Genomic DNA, 26,305 nt, shown 5'->3' with positions numbered 1-26,305 from the left:
GAGGGCTGTGCTCACTCCCCTACCGTGATCATCTGCGGTGACTCGTTGAGCGAGGAGTCAAAGGTACCTTACGCTGAGGTGCTGGCGACCGCTACACAGAAAGTACCGCAAGCCGCAGTCGGCATTCAATGGGTTAGAATTAGGAAGGCTATGCCCGAGACCATCATTCTGGAAGTCCCCGGAGATAAGGAGAGAAATAAGACGCCCGCGCTTACCGCACGGATGGCCCAAGCCCTGGGCCCGGCCACGGTGAAAGCCGCGGCTAGATCAAGGACAGCGGAGCTGAGGATGATCGGAATCGACATCTCGGTCGCCAGGGAGTGTCGGGACACCTTGGCTGGGGCCGCGGATGTGGGGCTTTGGAGGTTCAAGTAGGAGATACCCAGGACCTCCAGGGGCGGCCTGGGGTTAGCCTTTTTCTTTTTTTTTTTTTTTTTTTACGTGGAGAAATCCTCATGGATTTCCGCTACTACAGAACGCGTAGCAGCAGAGTAGTGTCGGACTCCTACCGACTAAAACTCCACGATGACCATCCTACGCGTGCGACGGGGGTGCTCCAGGAGCCTCAATGAATTAACTTCCGTTGCGCCCTCTTCTCGCGTCCTCTTGTTCGAGCCGGTCCTAGTATCTTCCGTCTATTGAGCTGGCGTTGGGGGGGCCTTGCCCCTAGCGCTGCGCTCCTTCAGGCGTGGTCCGTTGGGACAGCGTTGGGGCGGCTCTAGGTCGCCTGACTGCCATCCTTCTCCATCGTCTTATCCTGCAGGGGTGAGAGTTTTTCTCCCTCTCCCTTTCCTTCGCGAGCATGACTCGCTCGCAGAAGTGGCGAACGGCCTCGTATTCCTGTGGCCCTCTCAGCATCGCCTCTATAATCGCTGGGGGGGGGGGGGTCGGTGTTCCTCCTGTGGCGTGCCGCAGGGAGTGTCGGGGCAGCTCCCACGCCGGGCAGAGCTCCAGGGTGTGCTGCGCCGTGCGCCAATTCTCTTCAGGAACTCGCCGAACACGCCGTGTCCAGTGAGCATTTGGGTCATTCTGAATGTGAGCGGGAGGCCGTGGCGGCTTTTCCATGCCTCCCAGTTTAGGAGGACCGCCTCCGCGCCCCGATGTTCACGTCCCTCGTTGATTAGCTGGAATCGCCACCAGTCGCACGTGTTCGCCTCAGCGGTTCCTATGCTATTCGGAGCCGCCTGCTCGGTCGGATCTTCTCCCGGATGCCATATTCTCCGGTGGGTGTATCTCTTTTTGAGCGCTAGCGTCCGGAGCTCCCACGAGGGGGACGCGGCTAGGACAGTCGCCGACGCGTGAGACACCGTCCGGTATCCCCTAATGATTCTGAAGGCGGTTACCCTGTGTAGCCTCCTCAGAAGCAGGATGCTGCGGCGGCTCGCCATCAGGTCGTCCGTCCATACCGGGGCCCCGTAAATCACTCGGGACAGAATGACGCCCTCGTAAAGTCGGCGCACCGCGTCTCCCGCCCCGCCGATGTTCGGTAGCAGGCCGCATAGGGCATTAGCGGCCACTGACACTTTCGGGATCAGGCAGTCGAAGTGTGGCTCGAACGTCCACTAACTGTCGATGACGAGACCCAGGTATTTCATTTGCGATCCCACCTGGACAGTCTCGCCTGCCATGTTTATGTATAGGCCGGGCGGTGGGGTCCCTCGCCGCTTCTTGTCGAAGAACCAGATGCCCTCTGACTACGCAGGGGAGACCCTCAGGTCCAGTCCGCGCACGGCACGGATTGCGCAGGCCGTTGCGATTTCGCCGATGCGCAGTGTCTCGTGCCAGCCACGACCCCCGACCAGGACCAGGGTGTCGTCCGCGTAGCACACCATGGCCGCGCCTGGGGGCAGCGGGCATCGCAGTACCTCATCGTACGCAATGTTCCATAGTATCGGTCCCAGCGCCGAGCCCTGCGAGACTCCGTGTTCGACAGGTCGCCTTTCCTCTCCCTCCTTGCTGCTGTAACAAATCCACCTGTCGTCAACGTAGGCCCGGATCAGCCGGACGAGGTAGCTGGGAACCTCGAAGTGCTCCAGGGCCGTCAGTATCCTGTCCCGCGGCATGGAGTTAAACGCGTTGACGATGTCCAGGGAAACCGCCAGCGCCACGTCGTTCCGGGAAACTCTGTCCTCTGCCAGTGCCCGCACGCGTCTGACCGCGTCGAGCGTCCCTTCCGGAAGCCGTACTGGCTTTCGTGCCAACCTGGCACATGGCCCACTATGTGTCGCTCCAAGCGAGTGACAACTACCCTCTCCAGCAGTTTGCCGACCTCGCCTAGCAGGCATATCGGCCGGTACGCTGACGGCGAGGTTGTCGGTCGGCCCTCTTTACGGAGCAGGACCAGCCTCGCCGTCCGCCATGCCCGGGAGTAGGCTCCCTCTTTCAGGCATCTTGTGCAGAGGCGCCGAAGTCTGGGGGCCATGACTCCCATCACTTCCCCCCAGGTCCGACCCGAGATTTCGTCTGGGCCCGGTGCCACGTTGCGGGAGGCCATTCTGGCCTGGGGTTAGCCTGGATCAGGTGGCAAACGGCGGAAGCGGAGAAACTAATCCGGGCAAGAAGGATTGCCCCTAGGCTGGTTAATTGCAAGGGTCGAGCTATCTCGAAGAGGCCCCTGCAGTGTTTCAGATACTTGGAGCTGGGACACCTGAGGGTGACTTGTGGCTCAATGGTAGATCGGGGGCACCTGTGCTGCATCTAGTGTCTGCCACCGAAGCAGGTTCAGTTTACGGATCCGTACCTCGGCGAAGTAGCCATACTGGACCCGGGCACCCGTAGGATCATAGGGTTGGGAACACACCCATCCAATGCACTCGGCACCCAGACTCTGCTACATGTATTAGTTAGGCCTGCAAGGGCTTTCATTCATCTCAAGTCGAACGGGGCTTCTTTCCTAGTCCTACCGTCCCTTGAGGATGGTTCCTCTCTAAACCCCACGAGTCCAACCCAAATTGGCCGAGCTGAGGGGTTGGCTCGTGATACCAACTTTAATCATTGGTGGGACTATTGGTGTGGATGTACAGCCACGTCACTGTCGGTCAGAGATCTTGCTAACCGAACACGACAGTTCTAGATAGGACTAACGAAAGCAAGGGCCCAAGACAACGGGTATCGATAAACGCCGATGGTTCGGTCCCGGGACTTACTCCGACGATCGCACCCTTGGTTTCGGGACCGTGGGTGCGCTACTACCCAAGGTCGCGTAGAGAGAGTGTAGTATACTACCGGCGGCCTACCCTGCGGTGTACATAGGGGACTCACGTAAGCGGGACGCTTGTCCCGACGATCCTTCCTGCTTTGGGAAAAATATCTTTTCTTCTATAAAGAATTAGCATACTTGGGGCATCACATTTCGACAAATGAAGTTAAGGTCAACTCGATAACGATTGAGGTAATTAATACTTTGACATATTTTTCTGAGGAATGCCACAGTGTTTTAACTCAGTGCACCGTTGGATGTACCAATGACCACGATTTAAAAACGTTAAACGATTTCCAGTACTTAAAACCCAAAAGAATGTTAAGCTATTCCGTGACTGAGGAAGGTATTCTAGATGCTTCGAAGATTGCTAAGATTGCCAAGCCACTTACTCATCTTCTGAAGAAGAAGGTACCTTTTAACTTGGATGAGGAGGCTCAAATTGTTTTTGAAACATTGCGAGATATCATATCTCCCGAAGCTCTGCCTCAATTCTCAAATTTGTTACAGCCGTTCTTAGTGATCATCGCTACCTCAATTTCTGTCCTCATGGTCGTTCTGAGCCATGGTCTCGTTAGTAAAGACATACCCGCAGCATATGCATTTCGAGCCCTTAATCAGCCTAAAACCCATTATTTCACGATAAAAAAAGTAAAGCATCTCCGTCCGTATTTGTATGGTCAACGATTCACTATAGTCACTGACCATCAGCCCCATGTTTGGATACATTATGTCAACGATCCAAATGTCGAAAATTATGAGGTGGCGCACAAGATTGAAAGAATGCGGCTACTATGAATATTGTTTATAAACCCGGAAAAATCAATCCCAATGCCTACCCTTTATCTAGAGTAAAAATCAATAATACCAAATTTAAATGTAAATACCACTCCTAAATTCTTGTCATCCTCGTCCTCATCCTCTAATCTTCAAAGCATCCTTAAAAAACGATCGTTGATGGCAACGATTTATCGATTTAGATTCTGGAGGGAGCGAGGACACTTACTTAGATTGAGAGCTAACATCCGTTTTTACAATATATGGATAAATTAAAGTATGCAACGTGGAAATAGAGCTCGACTCGATTAGCAATTCCGATAAGGAATATTCCAGTATTTCATTCCCGACGAAAAAGAGTCAAATAGTAGTGGTAGGAGCTTGGGTCGTGTACACATCGTGGGTCTACCTCGACTCAGCAATCTGTTGACTAACTTTGGTGATTTCCCGGGAGTCCTCACTGTGACAGGTCAATTGGCTAATGACATTTCCGTATTGCGGTCTGGGCCGACAATCTGGGACTTGCAGCTGATTTTGAGGTCGAGAATACAGTACCGCGTTTCACAGTTGATGTTGCGATTGAGACCGATGGAAAACTTGGTTTTTCACGGAGAGAGATGTGTGTGAGGCTGTTATGCCTGAATTTTTTTCTAATCAGTGCGCGCAGACTTCACTTCAATCTCCAATGAAGTTTATTGACAGACCCGAAAAAATTAATGAGTCCTAACCACAGGTGCTACGGGTGCTAATCCTCTAAGTGCAGCCATTCGTTCAGCAACGCCTACGTTTCTATATTCGACAAGATTACCTTCACACGCTTCCGGATAACTTAGTACATTTTTTATCTTTAATATTGAAATAGCTTCTTCTGTATGCAGTAAACTGTTGAAACGAGACAAAATTTCTGTATCTCATGCAATGGAATAATTTTAGTCATACTTTGGTTTTCCCAAGCAGAAAATTTTCTGGACTTCAATTATTCATTAAATCCGTCCATACTGCTAGATCAGTTCTTTAAAATATAAATTTTTGTCTGACGTCCTTGAAACAATTAATGTACCTATGCACAAGCAAACCTTCTTACATGAACGAAAGTAAGTTAGCCTAAGCAGCAGGGTGTACAGGGATCCTGAAATCGAACGGTAGATGGGCAGCAGCTTATTTCGTACAAGTTGTAGAGAAGAAGAATATGACATTTGAAGACATAAACCATTCTGCGCGAGATTTTAAAAGAAAAATCGTAGATTAAACATTTTATCTGCCCAGTCATTAAAATCCATAACAGCATATCGAAGACAACCTCGTGGGATTTTCGAGTAGAGAGCATTAATGTTTCCTCTAATCCTTTGCCTCCGTCAATAATAAATAAGCGATACAACGTATGAACAATGGTTATACAAATTTCACACACGCACCGCGATCGTTCCGTTCGCGGTGTTTTCCACAGAGAAATCACACACACATTAAGTATTCTTGAGGTGCTACTAAATGTAGTCGAACGCTATCTGCCATGAAACACACATATTTTCCACACAAATTACTGATCACTACATATCATAATATTCACATACATACACATGAAATAAAAAATGAAGAAACCGAAGGAAACTGCAAAAAATTGTTTGATATGATATATCTGCAAATAAAGCCAAGAAGAAAAGCAAATTACAAAGTATCTTTTCCGAAAACGATTGTTTATACTTCTGGAGGGAATCTCAAACGTCCAAATTCGAATTTTAGTATCTTGTAAAATTCTTAAAGTATTCGATGACCGAAAATAGTAACATTAACACATGTTAGACTTAATTGATAAAAATTTCCGGGCTAACCGTAAATATCAACTTAATTCTGCGTATAATGCGAGTCAAACTTGTAAAAGTTGTTTCCATAGGAAAACACCTTTCTTAATTAAGGGCAAGGATGTTACGTATTCACAATTTCAAATCATTTGGGGCAAATGCTGCATAGCGTTAATTATAAGAATAAATATAGTTACCATCTACGTGTTGCAACGATGTAAATGCAAAATAAACTAAATTTCATTAAAATGTAAATCATTGAAACATTAATCTTTATGTAAAGGTTAAAAAGCTTTTAATAAAATAATACACACACACAGTTATTGCAAACTAAATATTTATTCCCATCCCACATCATCCATAAAACTGTACTTTTATATTTGTGACGCTACCTTAAAAAATTATATTGATATTGATCCAAAAATGTATATGTATTTCACGGTTTTTGATAAACTTTAAATGAGCTTCAATCCTTGCATTCCATTTACCAAAATTTTGTTAAATGTGTATCCATGCAGAATATGTAATATAAAACATTTTATGCAATATATGTTTTTATTTACAATAAATAAATTACATTTTTTTATCAGTAGGTCACCAGAGTCACAGAATCAGGAAGAAAACTGACGGCGACACTAGCAAAATGTTGGCATTCTTACATTTCATAAAAGCTGATGTTATATGTTTGTACATATATGTATATCTTATTAAGTCTCAATGCGGTCCCATTGCATTGTGATGTTCATCAACAGAAGCTTGATCAACTGTGATTAAAATTTATTTTCGCTAATAAATTTTTTACACTTTAAGTATATCATAATTGTAGGAACTAATTACAAGAGTGTAAGATGAATATTTTCACATGAGTACAATTTAGCTAGATTATGTACTGGAAAAAAATGTTTATAAAATATCAGTTTGCCAACTGTTTGCAAGTGTTCGCAACTGTCAACACCCATTATAAAATTTCAATCATTTGTAAAAAGACATAGATTGTGTCAGAAATTCATTAAATAAAGTGATAGATAATAAATTTTGGAAGAATTTCCTTGTAAAACACAATTTGGTCAAAAATAATCCACAAATTGTAGGTTTGATCCTGCTTGTTCTTCATTTTTCAATGTCATCATTTTTTAATACTGAGTTTGGAAGGAGCCAAGCCAACTTCTACAGGAGTTATACATATAGTAACAGTATACAGATCAAAGTATGTTATCACTTATAACACTTCTTTCTAAGGTTTTACTAAATTAAAAAGTGTTATTAAGCAGAATATTACGCAGAATCAATTTATTCCTTAGTATATAGATTAGCAAATTTTACAACTATTATTTTTAAAGAAAGGGAAACTATAATTATTATGAAAGTTTTAGCATTTATAGTAAGCTTCTTATGTAACAGTAACGTTACTTGCTTGTTAATGATACAAAAGTTGGAAGATTTTTAGAACTTTTTCATTATTAGAAGATATTAAGACCTTCCTCCAAAACGTTTTCTTGAAATTTCATTCCCTTTCGAATTTATGATAAGTAATTGCATTAATATAAAGCAATATATTACTCTGATCCTTTCACCTCGAATATATATTATTTTTCAGGAAACATAGTTTTAAGACAATAATAAGATAGCTTGTGTGCATGTTGAAACAAATCAGTTAATTTCTGTTGTAATATTCTGATATAATAACCTTAACGATATACTAGTTATAAGTGATAAATGCCTTGTGCATGTTAAAGAATATTGCATGTACTAAGTAGTTTAAAATTCTTTCTTTGTTGTATGCTATACTTCATATCCTACATTGTTTTAAAGTAACATTTGCATCAATTTTTTCACGTAATAAGTATTTAATTAAAGACGTTAGCAAACTTGAATTTCTCACATATAAAATTCATAAAAAATTTTCGTTCGCATATTAACAAAAAATAGATTTACATAAATATATATATAAATTATCTAAAAATATTTTCAAATAACGCTAGAAAAAATATGTTGTTTAACATATTTATAATGTTCTTTCCGAATAGAATACTTATCTTACATCAAATTTTTTCGTTTAGTGCAGCATATAAATGATAAAAAGTATAGATATGTCGGGTTTACATTAGAATTAGGGTTAGGGGCGTGAAACGAATCTTCGTTTGGGTTACACGTTGTCGTTATGCAATAGAGAAGACATTGACTAGTGCAAATACGATTCTTATAGAACCGGACAAGTAACCGTGGTAGTTAGGTACTCGAGAAACTAATGACAATGATCCTAGGTTCAATAACGAATCTGCGGTCGACGGGATGATAGATGAACGTACTCACAAAATCTAAGTCGGATGCGTAATGTTCCCTGGTCGTAAGGGGTTACTCTTTTTCATCGATGAGATCGCGAGCGGGAATGCCTTTCCCGTCCCGATGATGCCACAGAGGAAAACTATAATGGGGTGTGTCTAAGGACACGAGATCATCGGATTCGTCGAGAAAAGCCTTCGTTCAGAGAGTAAGGGAAATTGGCGTTGCTGCTAATTGGTCAATCTCCATATCGGTGGTTAGAAAAAGATGCTAGCCGCCCTCGAGGGAAAGTTGCTAGTGGGAGACGCCGCTCATTGAAAAATAGGTCTCCCCTATTTTCCCGTAGTTGGGACAAAGACTGTTTGTCCGTTTGAAGGACTTTAGTTGACTAAATCTTAAGATTTATAACGGGCCCTCGAGCTAGCTGAACATGTACTGCGGAGACGCATCGACATTTGGCAATCATCTTACTCGAAGAATAGGGTCTGCGTGTGGCGAGCTACGGGACAGAGACCGTTGGAATGTTTACTGTCGAGTGTTACAACTATTTCCTTTTCAAGGAGAGCTATAGGATTATTCCATGCCTTTGTTAGACAAAGCGTTCATCCCGTGACCGCGGCTACGTTCGGCGACTGGCTGTCGCCTCGAGCCCAAGCTCATTATCACAACTCTCGAACAATTACAATCGGATTGAATAACTACAATTGTTTAATTACAGCTATAGTAGACTCTAGCTTACAATGTTGCGGGATTAATCAAAATTCCAAAGACTCCGGTGTTCTTTCATCTCCGATAGATATTTATGATTCCCTAGGTCTAAATTAATAGATTTGATATGTAAGGGACTTTTTGTTGTTTAAAATACTCCATATTTTTACAAAAAACAATTATTTCGAAAATATATTGACAATAATATTTTGAAAGAACTATCTTAGTAATTTCATGTGAGATAGTTTAGAGATAAATATTACATTGTATGAAATTTGGCTTCAGCTGCATTCCAAAATATGTTTTCTCCATGAAATCTTCCTTTTAATACTTTTTTATCAAATATTATTTTCAATGCAAAAGTTATTTTTTGTTTATCATATTATTTCTTCCCTCCCTGCGGAGAAATGCAGCGAGAAAAATCTCCACGAGGCTGGCATTCGTGCGATTGCTTTGGAGAGTGACACATCGAGTATTTTCAACAATCGTATTTTTGCGCCTAAGATTAGTTTACGCTTAGTAAAGAGTTATCCCGTTGACCGTGGATTCGTTTGAACCCAAGAACGTTGGTAATAGCGTTCATTAAACTTATTATTCGTAAAACATACTGTTTCTTCGACCAATCGCGGGTAGACGTAGTCGCTAGGAGAGACGTCAACGGGAGTCGTAAATTCCCGTTACGATTATAACAATCGACACCACGACTTGATCGATCCCCTGATTTCCGGTAAGATAATAGGGGTGATTGAGTTTGTATAACACTGTGATTCACAGAATTATAAATTATATATTTCCAACTCTTAGATTACACTGATGAGCATAGATAGATAGATAATCACTTATCGCACGAAGATAAGATAGATATGTACGTTAGAGCAGGGCTCTTATAATTGGATTTAATGTATTAGTGGACGTAGCACTATAAGATATTTAGGAGAGGAAATGTATGCTCGACAATACCGAGACCGACTCTCGCGTTATGCTTAGACTGCCCCGATTAGCGTTAGACTTAGTAGTTGACTTTTCCAACGATGTAGAAGAAGTGAAGTTGAGTGACGATGCTGCGTCGGAGGAAAGCTAAGGATGGGTGTGTCTAGCGCACGGGAACATCGGATTTGTTGGTGACGATTTTAGTTAGGAGATTGAGGGAATAGGCTTCGTTGTTAATTGGTTAAACGAAGGGTCTTAACCGCCCTCGAGAGAAAGTGGTTAGTGGGAGGAAAGTTGCAGCATACGTGAGAAAAACTAACTTTCCCTTGTCAAGCCGTGGTAGACAATAGTCTTTAGAAATTCTTCGGAAATAGACGTTTGTTTGGTTTGAAGGATCTCTACTAGGAAATTCCTGAGATTTATGGAAGATTCTTGAGACTAGTGAGGATACGCAGTGAGTATCCGAAGACATCTGGTTGCCATACTGCCCGCGGTGTGTGGCCTGGGCTAGGTAGAGGGTTACGCGACGTAACACATACTATTCATTAAACTTACTATTTATTAAACTTATTATTCGTTTGACTTATTATTTACTAACTTTATTATTCGTTAAACTTACTATTCATTAGACTTATTATTTGTTAAACTTTGTGGTAGTCTTGTATATACGTGTAAATATAATCTCGGCTTTGTAAAACAATGGCTAATTCACGTGAAGAGTTTTTACGCGCTCAAAATTCTAACCGTAACCCGCCATATACACCATATTAAACTTCTAAGTCATGAGTAATATACATTGTCTGACGTTAATACAGGAAGAAGAATGTAGGATGATTTACAAAGGAGAATAATTTATGTCATATTTGCAAGTATAAATTGGCATAAGCATTTATAATTTTGTAACATAATTACTATGTAGTCTGTAAATGATAAAGCAGAATACAAAAGTTATTTACTGGATAAAAGCATTTTTTAATCTTTTTGTTAAATTGTAAAAGGCTGACTAGACACCGCTTTTGATGATTTTTAGATATGTTGGAAAACTCAACATTTCGAATAACTTTTTTCTACACATATAAGGGGTAGACTCGCTTAATAGCCGCCATATTCGTGAAGAACAACCTTCCCTACTATAGTAAACTCCGCCGAAAGCCTGTGCCAGCGTATGTGCCGGTGTCACGTAAAGTTTTTTTTTTTTTTTTTTTATTTATTTGTTGAAATTACAATCAATTCTCGCGTTGAGAATTTTCAGTAATTTTTCTGGCGTGGCGCAGTGACATGGCTGTTTATTTACAATAAGTTAATACTTATTATAGATAGGTATAATTTATAAGTATTATAAGTAAGTGCAAATGCTTAATTTGGATAATTAAATGAATCTAACGTTTAGGTCTAGCGGGTAGTGCCTCTTCAGCCTGCGAATCTGGTCCGTCGTATCGAGTAGTCCAGTGATTAGGGGGTTTCGGTGTTTGTTAATTCTTTTGCTATATCTGTCGCTATATTTTGCTATTTCCTCTTTGACGGTGGGTATCTTGAGGTCGCGGTGTATTGTTTCATTGGTTACATACCAAGGTGCGTCAATTAGGGATCTTAGCGTTTTCGATTGAAAGCGTTGGAGTATTTCAATGTTGGAGTTACTTGCTGTTCCCCATAGTTGGATTCCGTAGGTCCAAACAGGTTTTATTACGGTCTTGTAGAGGGTAATTTTATTCTCTATGTTTAGTTTGGAGCGTCGGCCCGTGAGCCAATAGAGTTTTTTTAGTTTGTCCTTTAGTTGCTTCGTTTTATCTGAGATGTGTGTCTTCCACGTTAGTCTCCTGTCCAGGGTCGTGCCCAGGTATCGGACTGTGTCCCTGCTAGGGATTGTTGCATTGTTGATGGTGACCTGGGGGCAGGTTTGTTTTCGGAGCGTGAAGGTTACATGTGAGGATTTCTTTTCGTTGACTTTGAAGCCTCATTTGTGAAACCACTTTTCCATGGAGTCGAGACTTCGCTGGAGAGTGGATGAGGCTATTACCGGGTCTGCGTGGGTAGCTAATAGCGCTGTGTCGTCTGCAAATGTCGCTATTGTTATATCGTTTGATATAGGTAGGTCGGCAGTGTAGATGGAGTACAGTAGGGGTCCGAGGACACTACCTTGGGGTATGCCGTCTTCTATTGGGAATGTTGCGGAAGTGGCGTCTAGGCATTTAACCATGAATTGTCTATTGGTTAGGTAAGATTTTAGGATGGAGTAGTAGGGGTGAGGTAGGATCTTTTTAATCTTGTATAGTAGCCCTTCATGCCATACTTTGTCGAATGCCTGTTGGATGTCTAGGAAAACCGCTGAGCAATATTTTTTCTTTTCAAGTGTTTGGCTGATCGTATGAGTTAAGCGGTGGATTTGCTCTACTGTAGAATGATGTTTTCGGAAGCCGAATTGGTGATCTGGGAGTGTTTTCAAGTTCTCTAGGTTTGGAAGGAGTCGGTTCGTGAGCATCTTCTCGAATAGTTTGGACAGGGTAGGTAAAAGACTGATTGGGCGATAGGAGCTGGTTTCGTATATCGGTTTACCGGGTTTAGGGATGAGGGTAATCAATGAGATTTTCCAGGCCTTAGGATAGTGTTCCAGGTGAAGAATAGCATTAAAAATCGATGTGATGAGTGCTATCCCTTTTGTGGGAAGTTCCTTGATTGCTTTATTGCTTATTAGGTCGTGTCCTGCTGCTTTCTTGGGGTTTAGGCGACTGATTGTTTCTATAGTCTCTGCAGAGGAGAAGGGTTCGATAGGAGGGGACATTTGGAAGGGGGTGTGCAGGTATTCGGTAACGTCCGCGGCGGCTTTGGGGGAATGGGGTTTGAATACTTTTGACAAGTGTTTAGCAAACAGGTCGGCTTTTTCTGTAGGGCTTCGCGCCCATCCACCTTGCGGACGGCAGATAGGTGGGATTATTTGTGGGGGGCGTGTGAGTTTCCTGGAGGCCTTCCATAGTGAGTAGTTGGCGTCGGCTGTGGGGGATAAGCTGGCGAGGTATTTATGGAAGCAGTCGTTTTTATAGATTTTTAAGGTTCTGGATAGCTTCCTAGTTGCGTTGTTAAGTTTGCGTCTGTCCTCCGGTGTTCTATGGGTCTGCCATACTCTTCTTAGTCTACGTTTTTCTGCTATTTTTTTTAGTATGTATTGGGGATATTCTTGTTTGCTGTTAGATGGCTTTGTCGGTGTGGAGAGGCGGATTGCGTTTATTATGCTCGTGTTTAAGTATTCCGTGGCTGCTTCGATATCTTCCTTTGTTTTTAGTGGGGTGAAGGCTGAGGTTGAGTGTGTAAAGACTTCTCTGAAGAGCTGCCAGTTGGTGTGTTGGTTGTGAATGGAGCCGTTAGGTGTATTCTCGATGATTGTTGAACTGACTGTTGCTATCACGGGAGAATGATCAGAGGAGAGATCAGCCGAGGAGTTGATCTGGACGTGTCTTGAAGGGATATTTTTAGTTATGAAGAAGTCGAGAAGGTCGGGTATTTTGTTGGTGTCAGTGGGCCAGTATGTGGGTTCGTATGTGGTGAGGTAGTTGAGGTTGTTGTTTATTATGCTGTTTAAGAGGTTTTTGCCTCTTGCTGTAACCAGTCTGCTGCCCCATTGGATGTGCTTGGCGTTATAGTCTCCTCCAACTATGAATCTATTGCCCAGGGTGTCCAGGAAGTTATCAAAGTCTTCTTTGGCGATGGAGTGTCTGGGAGGGCAGTATACTGCTGAGGTGGTGATTGAGCCATGACAGTCTTCTATTGCTACGTTTGTTGCTTGTAGGTAGTCTTTCTGGAATGATGGAAGTTCGTAGTGCTTAATACTTGCTTTGATTATTATTCCGGTGCCACCGTGGGCCTTTCCGCTGGGGTGTTGGGTATGGTAGAATTTGTAACCATTTATTTTCAGGTAGCTCTTGTCGGTGAAGTGGTTTTCCGATACGAGCATTACATCGATTTGCTGGTGTTTTAAGAAGAGTTCTAGTTCAAGTTTGTGTTGCGCTAGACCGTTGGCGTTCCAGAGTGCTATGCGCCTTGGTTTTATTTTGAGTCGGGGCGTGCTAATTTTTCCACGATGAGTGTTAGTAGCGATAGCAAGTGATTTATTTGCTCTGATTGTTTCTCTATTAGCTTTTCAAGCCTTGAGGAGTTGTCTGTGTTAGGTGGGTTGGGGACACTGTTTTGGGGAAGGATCCTTTGGCTGTTCGGGTTATTTTGGATGCCTTGTACTGCTTGGGCATAGGAGGTTGAGGTGGAGATGAATTTGGTAGGACTGGGTGTTTGGTTGGTTGAGGGGGTTGGGGTAGTCGTGAATTTCGGCGGGCTAGGTGTTTGGTTGGATACCTCTTTTGCTCTGAGCTTAGGGTACCTGTTCGTGTATAGTGTTTTATATGCTGGGCAGCCTTTGTAGTTGGCAGGGTGGTCCCCTTGGCAGTGGATGCATTTCGCTGGAGTTTCCGGTGATTTGGCGCACTGGTCAGTGGAGTGAGTGCCTGCGCATTTAACGCAGCGGAAAGTATGGTTGCAGTATTTCTGCGTATGACCGTACCTTTGGCACCTTTTGCATTGCACTATTTCTTTTTTCACGAGCGGTGGTTCGATCTTCACTATCGCGTTCATTAGGCGACTGATGTTGTAGATTTCCTTATTGTTCGGCTTTTGTTTAATGTCTAGGAAGAATAAGGATAACGGGTCTTTCGAGACTCTATGCCTTATATTACTTACGTTGATGACTTCGTGGCCGAGTTTTGAGAGTTCGTATTTGAGTTCGTCTATGTCTGCTGAGTGGTGTATGTTTCGTAGGACCACACGGAAAGGCCTTTCCTGTTTGAGTTGGTAGGTGTGGAAGTTGGCGTTCAGGGTCCTGAGTGTCTTGGTGAGTTTTCTGTAAGCTTCTGGGTTCGTCGGCAGTATTTTTACTCTATTGTTGCTTATCTTAAGGTTATATTCCTCCTTGCTGATATCTCTCTCTAGGGACCTGGTCATTGTCTGTATGTCAATGACGTCGTCCACAAATATTGGTGGGGGAGGGGGGATTCTCTGTGAGTGTTGGTTTGGTGGCGGTTCTACGATTTCCATGGCGTCGTTTGAAGATTCCAATACGGCGAATCTGTTGTGTGTGTTTATTTGCGTTGCTGTTTCTATTTTCCTTTTCTTTGTAGTATTAGCGTCGTTAGTGCGGAGAGTTCTGCTACACTTCTGCCACGGGGGGGGGTCAGCACGGGGTAGCTGCGAGTCTGCTCCGGAGAGCCTGGTCGCGGTTGTTGGGCCATCATCGAGCTAGTTAATTCGGAATGAACAACTAGTCGTGAGGCTGTGAGGCTAGTATTCGGGTTGGGATTAGGTGCGTGGGATTTTCTTTTCCCTAAAGGGTAAGGGACACTTAGCTGTGTTCACTTTCGACGGTTGGGCGACACGTGTTGTTTTCGGACTACGCTGGGCACTAGAGTCACGTCTGCACGCTTCGGCACTCCACAGCGAACTGACGTAAAGTTGGTACTTGGATTGTAGTAAGAAGGCTGAGTCGCAACCCAACTACTAATTTTCCTTTATAAAACTTTATTATAAATGTTAACACTTACAAAATAATACCGAACCGGAGAAAAGGGGTTGCATGAGTACAGCAACTAGAAGAAGAACAAGAACTGCCCGAGCTGGGTGAAGTCTCGGTTTATATACGTTTTGGTTTTAGGATGTTGAGGGGCTAGGTGTAGGTTATGGTGACAACGCCCTGGCCGCGCTGAGTGCACTCGTTCCCGTCAGATCACGAAAGTTAAGCAGCGCCGGGCACGGATAGTACTTGGATGGGTGATCGCCTGGGACTCCGTGTGGCGTTGGCGAAGAGCTCTGCCCCCCCCCCCACGGGGTTCGGGCTTTGGGCGCTTGGCGGCTCAGCGCCTCGGGGCCGCCAAGCAGTCCGATAGGGGAAACCGGGCTGCCTGGCACGGTGGCTCCGGCGAGGCGCGGTGTGACAATGGTCACACACCGCCCCATCAGCGGTGGTATTAGGCGCGCGAGGGAGGCCCCGTTGCGACGCTCACAGCGGTACCCGGGCCTCTCTCGAACGCAGCCGGGACGGTTATCGTGGAAGAAGTTTTAGTCGGTTGGAGTCCGACACTACCACTCCGCTTTCCCCAGAAGCGGCCTGGCGTCCGTGCGGATTTCCTCCACGTAAAATATAAAAAAAATAAAAAAAGGTGTAGGTTATGGTGTGGAGAAGTGTCCGAAGGTCGGCGATCGATGTCTTATCTATGATGTGGACTATAAGGTGTGTCATAGCTTCTGTGTAAGCTATGATGATAAGGTGGTGATGTGTCCAAAGGAGTCCAAAGCTCGGGGTCGCTATCTCATGGTTGAGATGAGATTGATGTCACACCGGCATCGGTTTTCAAATCTCTACAATGGACACTTTAAGAGGGGGGGGGGGTAAGGTTAATCCGTACAAAAAAGGTATATTTTTGTGAATTTTTTGTGACGACACAGTTAAAAATCTCTTTTGTAAAACCAATAGTACATTAAAGTATGACATTCGAAGAATATTGTATAAAATTTTCACGGACAAATATTAAAAAATACGGCAATGGCAGCAATTATTCGGACGTGTCTCGGAAAAAAGTATAATTGCGGTGCCCCTCATAACTTGGTGCTGGATCATCTGAAATCAAAAAGTCAAAGTTCATTCGTTAGATAGCAGTTTTCCCCAGGTAACGCTGTGAGGGGTTTTACGAAATTTCAATTTTTCACTTTTGGAACCCTTTGAAGGGAAAAACGCGATTTTGTGCGAAAATTTGCGGCTAATTTGTTATTGTAAAATAAAAATAATTAACAAGTTTGAAAAACTCTGCGGCGTTACCTCGCAAATTATGTAAAAAAATAGTGTTCAAAATTCCAAAAGTATGGATTCAGTAGTTTTGCAGTTATCAGGGGCACCGACTTTGAACGTGAGTTGTAGGGAAAACGCTTTAAAGTATTGAACACTAAAAAATTTGATATAAAACGTTCATAAGCGAATTTTATCGGCTTACCTCACACTGAATCAGCAATGCCAGGTCCATAAAGGATGTTGCTATCATCCATGATAGCTCTTCGGCTGTTACTGTTTTTTCTTCTTTTATAGCAGATTAAAAAAATCGATTCGCTACTTCTCTTACAGTCGAGCACATTTCTTTCACGTAATCATTGTACGTCGATTTTGATAAAAACCTACTAGACAAATCCATCAAGCCGCAGAACTTTTCACAGCCAACTAATTCAAAATCTAACATCCTCATCACGAAAACAAACCGATAAAAACAAACAAATCGAAAGTACCAGAGTTTATTCTTGCACTAGACGGAACATTTGTAATCTGTTTACAGCATTCGCACGACACTTTGATGTTAAATCCAAGGCCTTCTTTCTTAGTCGAATGAAAATTTACTTTTCCATCACATTTCACACATGAAAAGAGTTGAAAAGACTAATAAAAAATCAATTATCCTATGATGTTTTTCAAGATCCTTCGTAACTTGATCTTTAACGGTCACTTTTATTTTTTTAGGTGACGCGTTACTTATTGAAATGCCTTCGCTTTTACGTATATGCGGAGGTACAATTTTTCTAGATCGATATAATCTCGATACAGTTGATTGTCTATCAAATCTTGTAATTTTTTTAGGCATTTTAGTAATAATTTTTTTTTATTTATTTACATTTTACAATTTGTCCAGTAGGACATTTGCTAAAATATTATAGCGGTGTGCTAATATAACATGTGGGTGGCTACCCCCAGCGGGGTACCATCATCGTGTTTGTTAGGTTATGTCCTTTGTGAGATCTGTTGGGTGTTTCCTTTTTAATCTTCTTTTTATGCTTGATGTGTGGACCGTTTCCGCTGCCAGCCGGTTTGGGTGCGTTGCTATTCTTTCTCCGTGTCTTCTTGCACTTTTGTTAATCTCCTCCTTGACCGTTGGTATTCCCAGGTCTTTTCGAATGTCCTCGTTCCTGATGTACCATGGCGCGTTTACTATTGTTCTGAGTATTTTCGATTGCGTTGCCTCTATTTTGGTTATATGGCTCATTGCTGCTGTTCCCCATAGTGCTATTCCGTACATCCAGATTGGTTTTATGACCATTTTATATATTTTTAGTTTGTTCTCTATGCTTGGTTTGGATTTTCGACTTGCTAGCCAGTACATTTGTCTCCTTGCCATCTGTATTTTGTCTATTGTTGCTTTAATATGTTGTTTCCATGTGAGTCGTGTAACTAAGTGGAGTCCTAGCTATTTGACCTGCCTTGTTTGTATTATCCGTGTGCCGTTTAGTACAATGTTTGATGGTTTCTGTTTTCGCAGTGTGAATGTAATGTGTTTGCATTTATCGGGGTTTGCTTTAATTTGTTTTGCTTGAAGCCACTTTTCTATTTTTGTGATATGTTCTTGTAATAATGTAACTGCTGTTGCAGAGTTAGTGTGCCTGACTAGTACAGCTGTGTCATCCGCGAATGTCAGTATTTTGCTGTTGTTAGTTGTTGGTATGTTGGCCGTGTATAATGTGTATAAAGTTGGTCCTAGGACGCTTCCTTGCGGAACTCCTGCCTTGATTTCTTTAGCTTCCGAGTGTGTGTTTTTGATTTTTACTATGAAGCTCCTGCTGCTTAGGTATGATTTGATTAGTTGGTATATCTGCCCCGGGAACTGTTTCCTGATTGATTGTAGTAGGCTTTCGTGGTTTATTTTGTCAAATGCTTTCTCTATGTCCATAAAGAGGGCTGTACAGTATTGCTTTGTTTCCAGCGCCTGTAGGATTTCATTGACGAGTCTGTGCGTTTGTTCTATTGTGGAGTGTTTGTTTCTGAATCCGAATTGGTGATCCGGTATTATATGGTTCTTCTCTATTATTGGTTTTATCCGGTCGTAGATTATTTTCTCTAGTATCTTAGAGAACACCGGAAGTAGTGAGATTGGTCGGTAGGAATTGGTTTCGTGTGGGTCCTTGCCTGGTTTGGGTATCATTATGATTTGTGCCAGTTTCCAAGTTTTTGGAAAGTATTGTATTCTTAGTATTGCGTTAACTATTATTGTGATTTGTCTTATCGCTTTTGGCAGAAGGTTTTTCAAGATTTTGCCGTTAATTAGGTCGATTCCTGGTGCTTTATTATTTTTTGTTTTCTCAATTATGTTTCTGATTTCTTGTGCTGTTGCTTTGGGTATGGTGTAGTGATTGTCAGTTGGTGTACTAGTAATTAGCGCATCCTCGTCCGTATGACTATTGTGGTTGCTGTTGTTGATGTTATGTGCGGTGAATGTGTTGCATAGGTGGTTGGAGAATTCTTCAGCTTGCTCTTCGTTGCTTCTTGCCCATGTATTATCTGCTCTTCTGATTGCTGGTACCATTTTTATTGTCTTCTTTATTTTTTTTTGTGGCTTTCCATAGGGAGTAGTTGTAGTTCTCGTAAGCAGATAGTGACTCGATAAACTTTGTGAACTCATTGTTGTTATGCTCTTTTATTTTGTTTAATATTTCTTTTGCGAATTTTTTAGGTGTTTTTTGTTTTCTTTTGTTCTGTGTTTTTGCCATTTTGCTTTCGCTTTTCTTTTTTCTTTAATTTTTTCGAGGATGTCTAGTGGAACTGTTTTTGTTTTTCTGTTGGTTGTTTCAGGTATAGTGGTTGCCCTTGCTGTTTCTTGGATAGTTTCTGTGAATGTTGTTACTGCTTGATCGATGTGTTCAGGTGTTTTCAGTGGGGTGTTGCAGCTGATTTTGCCCTCAATTATTTCTTTGAATATTTACCATTTAGTGGTTTTATTGCATAGCGTCTCTGTGCTGCTGTAGAGCATTGGTTTTTTTCTGTATGTAATTACTATGGGCGTATGGTCGGAGGTAAGCTCGAGGCTGGGTGCTATGTTTAGTTTATTTGCGTTTAGTCCCTTCGTAACTGCAAAATCTAGTAGGTCAGGTATTTTGCTCAGGTCTGTCGGCCAGTATGTCGGTCTTCCTGTGGATAATATATTGAGGTTATTATTTCTAATGTACTTTTCCAAGGTTCTGCCTCGAGGTGTGGTGATTCTTGATCCCCATAGTGTGTGCTTTGAGTTATAGTCTCCAGCTGCAATGTACTTGTCACCTAAGTGTCGAAAGTACTCTTCTCACATTTGCGATGTAATTTTGTGTCGCGGCTGTACGTATACTGCTGACAACTGCAGTTGGTTGCTGCTAGTCTGTACAGTAACGGTGGTTGCTTGTATATGTTCCTTACTGACCTGGCTGTGTAGGTGATGTTTAATGTCGTTTTTTATTACTACTGCCGTCCCTCCGTGTGCTTTCTCTGAGGGATGCTTGGTGTCGTATATGGTGTAGTGCGGTATTTTTATATAGCTTTTTATTGTGAGGCGTGTTTCTGAAACGAGTAGTATATCGATGTTATTGCTATACAGGAATGTTTTAGTTTCTAGGGCCCTTTCTCGTAGGCCGTTAGAGTTCCAGGCTGCTATTTTAAGCGTGTCTATTTTTATTTTTTGCTCATCATGTTAGTAAGCAATTGTAGCATGACTGTTATTTGTTGTGTTTGCTGTCTGAGGAGTTCGTTTTGTTCGCTTATCATTTTTATAAGTATTTCGGTGCTTTTTATGGAATGTTTTATTAACTCTTTGATTTCTGTAGTGTCGTTGCTGTGGTTGTCCTGTTCTTGATTGTCTAAGGGTAACGACCGGTTGACTACTTGCGCTTAGCTTCGGCTTCTAACGGTGTTGGTGTTACTGTGGTTATTGTTCATTACATGCTGTGTATTTGGTGTTGACATAGATTCTGTGTTGTCCTGTTGCGTGTGGAAATTGTTGTGTGTCCTGTTTCGAATCGGCGGGAAAAGTTTGCTTTGTAGTTGTTTTCTGACTACGCAACCTTTGTAGCTGGCTGGGTGGATTTCCACCGCAATCGTGACATTTTACGTCATTTATTTTTCCCGTGTGTGGGCAGTTCACTGTTAGGTTTCTGTTGCAGTAGTTTTTTGTGTGTCCATATTGTTTACACCGCATGCATTGTGGTATGTCTTTTTTATGTCTGGGAGGCTCGACTGTGATTATTGTGTTTAAGATTTTTTTAATTTCAAATATTTCTTTGTTGTTACTTTTTGGTCCTAGCTCTATTACAAATAACGGTAGTGGTTGTTTAGTATCAAATCTGGTTATATTGTTGATCGTTCTTACCTGGTGTCCGATCTTGGCCAATTCCTCGCATATTTTGTTTGTATTTGTTTTAGGGTGTAGACCTCTGATTACTGCTTTGTAGCTCTTGTCGGATTTGTGTTGGTAAGTATGATACCCAGCGTTTTTTTCCTTTAGCGCTTTTGTCACTTTCCTGTAGGTTTCTGGGGTATTAGTTTGTACTTTTACCTGGTCCAGTTTGAGCTGTTTGATAGTGTAAATTTCTTTTCCTGCAATGAGGGGGTCTATTATTTTTGCGTCTATGTAGATTGGTGGTGGCTTGGGAGTGCGTGTTCTTGGTTTTTCTGTAGGGTCTGTGTCCATCTCTTCTTCAGTGAGCTGAAGGAGTTTTGTGTGGGAATTTCTTGTAGCCATTGTTGTCTTTCTGTTTCTGTGGTCCTCCTACCGTTTGTGTTTGTGTTTATTTTTCTTTTTTTGCTGGGAGTTACAGTCTTCCAGCTTTCGTTATGTTGTGGTAGATCCTTGTTGGTATTGCTCTTTACGTCGTCTTCTTGTATTATTTCTATTTCTATTTGTTTTGTATTTGAGCAGTCCTGTACTTCACTTGTTGTTTTAATTGGGCTCTGTTGGTCTACTGCCCTGTTTATAGCGTATGTTTCTCCTTTGTTTAGTATTCTTATTGTTGGTATCTTTTGGGTGTTTTCCATCGTCGATTGGTTCGGTCCCTTCTCTTTCACTGTTGTCGCGTTTACGGAGGCACTAGTTTTCACGTCCGCATAGCTCGACTGCTCGGGACTGGTAATAATTTGACACAAAACTTAATGAAAACGGAGCCAAAATGATGCGAAAATAGGAACGCACGTGTACGTCTGCTCGATAGAATATTTATTCCTACACTAAATTTTATACTGTACACTGACAAAATATACAGTATAGGTGTAAGGAGGTTTGTACTTAAGTCGAAATTTCTATAAATAGATCTGGGGGGTAAAATTAGGTATTATATATAGAGAAAAACCTGTAACGCCAGGTAATAATAGCACGCTCGAGTCGGGTAGGTAATAAAATCCGACATGTATAAAAATACTCGTAACTTCGTCAATTTTGCTCCAATCGACTTAAAATTTTGACACAATGTTCTTAAGATATTATACAGTCAATTTAAAAAATAAAAAAGAATGCAAAAAAATGTTTAAACCTTAACCGCCCCCCCCTTAAGGAAGTATACGGAATAGCTTATTAGCTGTTAGACAATAAATATTGCACTTTGCTCAACTTCATCTACCTACATGGTACATTTATGTATATGTATGAATTGAGAACATACGTATATTTATGACGCACGTGAAAACATTTTTTTGATTAATGACGTCGTTAGAATTTAATCTTAAAGTTAAGATAAATAATCTGTGGAAGACACAATGTTTATGTTGAAATAATTATAGGTGATATTTATTAAACAGAATTACAAAACCAAATATATTTAAAATATAAGTGAGTGATATGGTATAATTAACAAAGTGTGCAGGTAAAGAATTTATGGATTGTTGACAGTTGGCCAGTTACTCTCAGACTGACTGTACGTAGTGATCCATGGTCCCTTAAAAGATTTTGAATCCCACTCTCTATATAGTAGTGAGTATGACCTGTGTAAGTGTCCTGCTCAAATGCCCTTGTAGGTGTCTGTATAAGATTATATGTGCCTATGTGTGTAATATCGTTGTATTCCAACAGACGTTTTTAAATAATTCGAGGAAAGAGAAAATAATTTGTACCATATTTACAACTGTAGATTGGTATAAGCAGGTATATTGGTGCATGTATATGTTGGTATATACAGGTATAATTATCATCCAGTTTATAGTAAAATAAAGTACCAGAATTCTTGCTTGCTTGAGAACAGTTCTTAAATTAAAGTGTGTGAGGAAAGCGGGCTATAATTGAAATAATAATAATTGAATAATAGTTTTGTTTACGTTTACTAACTCGCCTGATTGGGTGGAGAAGAGTAGGCTATTATTGAGATATGTATAATTTTGTGTGCTAGACTAGATTGGCCGCGTAGTAGTGACACACGTATGTGAATATGAGTGTGCGGAAGGATGTGTGTGCGCGGCGTCTCGAAAAACGCATGAATGTAACTGTTCCGTTGGCACTCTGATATGGAAGATAATGAGACAAAGAAAGTGCTAAGACGCGTGAAAATGTATATTGACTAAGATCCTGGAAATCGCTTATTAAATAAGTTTAAAATTATTTTAATATGAATTCTAAGTGTAATCTTAGTGTTCCTTTAGTTATATTTCGGCAATTAAGATCCACAATTCTCAACAGCTATCTCTCACATGCTCTAAACCAGGGCCTTTTAAACTGAGACTCAAATGGGATCGCACAATAGAATTATTGAATCGTGAAAATTTTTACAACTATCACGAACCAGTGAAATGTGAAATATCGACGATATTTAATAACATGTTCTGTACTAATAGAATCACGAACTATTAAACATTAACTATTATCATTAACTATAAACACAGTCAAAAATATTATAAACCAGGATCATATATTACTATTGATGAACGATTGTTTTTGACAAAAGCAAGGTGTAAATTTACTCAGCAAATGCCCAGTAAACATGACAAATTTGGTATCAAACTCTAGTTACCATCCGATGTAAATAGCAAATATATTATAGACGGCTTTCCATATTTGGGAAAAGATGAAGGCAGAAAACCTTCAGTTCCGTTTGGAGAGTTTGTCACTCTAAAATTAGTAGCACATTAGTATACAGGGCGTGGATGAAATTTAACCGCGGAAAATTTCTTTACAAGCATGTCGATAGCGACTATTCTGTTAGCAAAAAATTACGGTTTTTGAAACTATGCGTACAAACAGAAAGGAGCTGTTAAATTTGGCAGAACAGACAAAGCACAATATGACACGCTTCTCAACAAAATTATATTGGTCAATCAATTGTACTCTGACAATTTGCAAATCTAAATCAAATAAAATAACACTGATTCTTGGTAGAAATACCAAAAAAAATAATGTTCATGTACCGGAGACAATTAGATTATATAATAGTATCAAATTCAGTGTAGGGATGACCGGTCAAATGGCCAGAAAATACACTGTAAAATTCAAATCTCGGAGATGGCTTCTACAAGTATTTTTCAATATCTTAGACTTGACCCAGATAAATACATGGATTTTACATAAAGAAACCGCGGAAGAAAAACTTTCGAGGCTAGCATTCTCACTTCAGTTGAGAGAAAAACTTACCACCGAATATGAAAAAGAGCAATAGCTACGCAAAGGAGATCTAGCAGAACTAGTAACAAATACAAGTACCGGTCCACGTGAACAGAAAATATGCAAGATAAGATATGTCAAAAACAATGAGACTAACAAAATATAAAAAATGCATGGAAAATGTGGAAGATGCGTGATCGAGTAGCCTATAATTTGTAAAATGTACGACGAAAGAAAATGAAATATATATTATTTCCTTCTGAATGAAAGAAACTATATTTTTTACTGTCAAATTGGGTATTATATTCATTCTATATTAGGAAATATAATTGCTTTAAAGACCGGTCATTTGACCGGCCACGGTTGGAATTGGTACACGTGGAGTGCATTAATGTTATATAAGTTTGAAAGCTGTGTAATTCCAACATACATTCCTTACAAAAAAAACCTGAAAATTTGCAATGTAAATAATTATCAATCGTTCAATTACTGCAGTTCGTGAGATAAAAATATTCTTGCGATTTACTGTATTTGGATATTCTTCGTGCAATCATCAACGTGGACGGACGTCAAAGTGAAACCACGCGAGTTCGGCATTTCCATATATACAGAACATACTATCAACGCGAGTATCTTGAACTAGTTCGATTATTTGCTTACGCTGCTGGAATAAGAAGCACGGAAGGGTCTTTTTCGCGTGGTAAGTGCCACTTGTTAAACATTGCCACTTGGAAGCGATACGAACAGACATGAAACGGGCTGTGTCAGGAGAAGTATTCTTACATTATTATAAAGGAATACATATAGTAATTTAATAAAATATCTCACACAGCATGGTCCTGATCATTAATGTTATTGTATATTGTTGGGTTTTAAATTGTTACGATTCTGAAATGTTAAAAAGAACATAGGAGTGCCAGCCGGTTCAGTTATCAGGCCGGTCTGCAGTCCACATGTAGCAAAAATTCATTTGATAGAAGTCGGAAGTTGCTGATTTTTTCAATACTGTACCTTCACACTTTTTAACATGGGATGTTCCGAAGAATCCATATACTTGTGTAAAAGAAATACTGTGCATAGTTTCATTTAAAAAACCAAAGTATTATATTAAACATTTCTCAATACTCAATACTGGATTACTCGCGCTGGAATTGAAATAGCAGTTGCTCCATCCTGTATGTGAACGATTCGCGTGTATCTGATTATCACTAGTAAGACGAGAATAATGGCGTCTTTGCAGTCATTTTAATCAAGAAAGTCTCACCAACATGTTAATATTATTCGTACTATCAAAATTTTAAAATAGTGACATTTTATTTTTCCGTGGGTGTTATCTGACCGTTGTGGGACTCTTACGTTGTGCGATCCCCTAAGTGGCCATTGTATGAAGTCAATGTTTAAATTTATTTATCATAAACAAGCAGATGTGGCATTGTAGTTAATTTAACTTTTGCATACCTATTTATGAAATACAAAGAATAACGTTATGTGAAAGAGAAAAGCGAATAACGTTCGTAGGATATTTACAAATGCTGAAAAGCGCATAAACAAGATTCTGCTTTGAATGTCGAAGCCGCCGACGTTCGCAATTTGTTTACTCTAGTGTGTGTTTTTCGATGACAATGCGCATTGATAAATAATTATCGTGATAATATGGATAAATGAAGGTCGTTTTACTGACATCGTGTTTAAATAAAGTTCAAAAGAGGTCTCAAAATTTGATAACATTTTCGTGGTGCCTTTTTAATTCCTAGTTCTGTATTTTTCTAAATTCTTTATTATCGTAATTATGTATTTCCGATTTTATATATAGCCGATCGCAATCTTGGAATATCATACTAAGTTAGTATAGTTGTTGGAAGACTGACTATATGAATCGTTGATGATTAATAAATGCTCGATTTTACTTCTTCACGTTACTCAAAGACTGGAATAAAAACAACAACTCGGCTTCGCAAATATTACTGTTCTTCTAAATTTGATATTAACTCTCGACCCATTCTTTATTTCTTATTCAACTGCAAGAAAACTGACTGCCTCTCAACTGAAAAACTGACTAACTCTAAGTTTATACTAAAAACTATCATGGGATAATTGTCATGTGACGGTTTCATCCATGAATATGCGGAATTTCGACACGTAATTATTTCTGCGGACGCTGCAATCTTCATTTTTGCTGGTGTCCTTCCAAAAGTGTTTGGGTTTTTTCCTTCACTGAT

General features: G+C 40.9%; 1 protein-coding gene and 1 pseudogene across 1 annotated transcript; one reads left to right on the top strand and one right to left on the bottom strand.

Annotated features, from left to right (window-relative positions):
- Positions 1 to 11,791: 11,791 nt before the first annotated feature.
- LOC117214568 lies at positions 11,792 to 12,214 on the bottom strand (the record flags this gene model as incomplete). Its single annotated transcript, XM_033460756.1, has 2 exons — positions 11,792 to 11,839; positions 12,164 to 12,214. Coding segments are annotated over 2 exons (99 nt in total), but the record flags the coding sequence as incomplete, so codon positions are not given.
- Positions 12,215 to 15,415: 3,201 nt separating this feature from the next.
- LOC117214594 lies at positions 15,416 to 15,533 on the top strand (annotated as a pseudogene).
- Positions 15,534 to 26,305: the final 10,772 nt, after the last annotated feature.

The sequence above is a fragment of the Bombus bifarius genome, unplaced genomic scaffold, assembly GCF_011952205.1.
Source record: "Bombus bifarius isolate JDL3187 unplaced genomic scaffold, Bbif_JDL3187 scf7180000009201, whole genome shotgun sequence".
Classification (NCBI taxonomy): Eukaryota; Metazoa; Arthropoda; class Insecta; order Hymenoptera; family Apidae; genus Bombus; species Bombus bifarius.
This window is presented reverse-complemented; position numbering and strand designations above follow the sequence as displayed.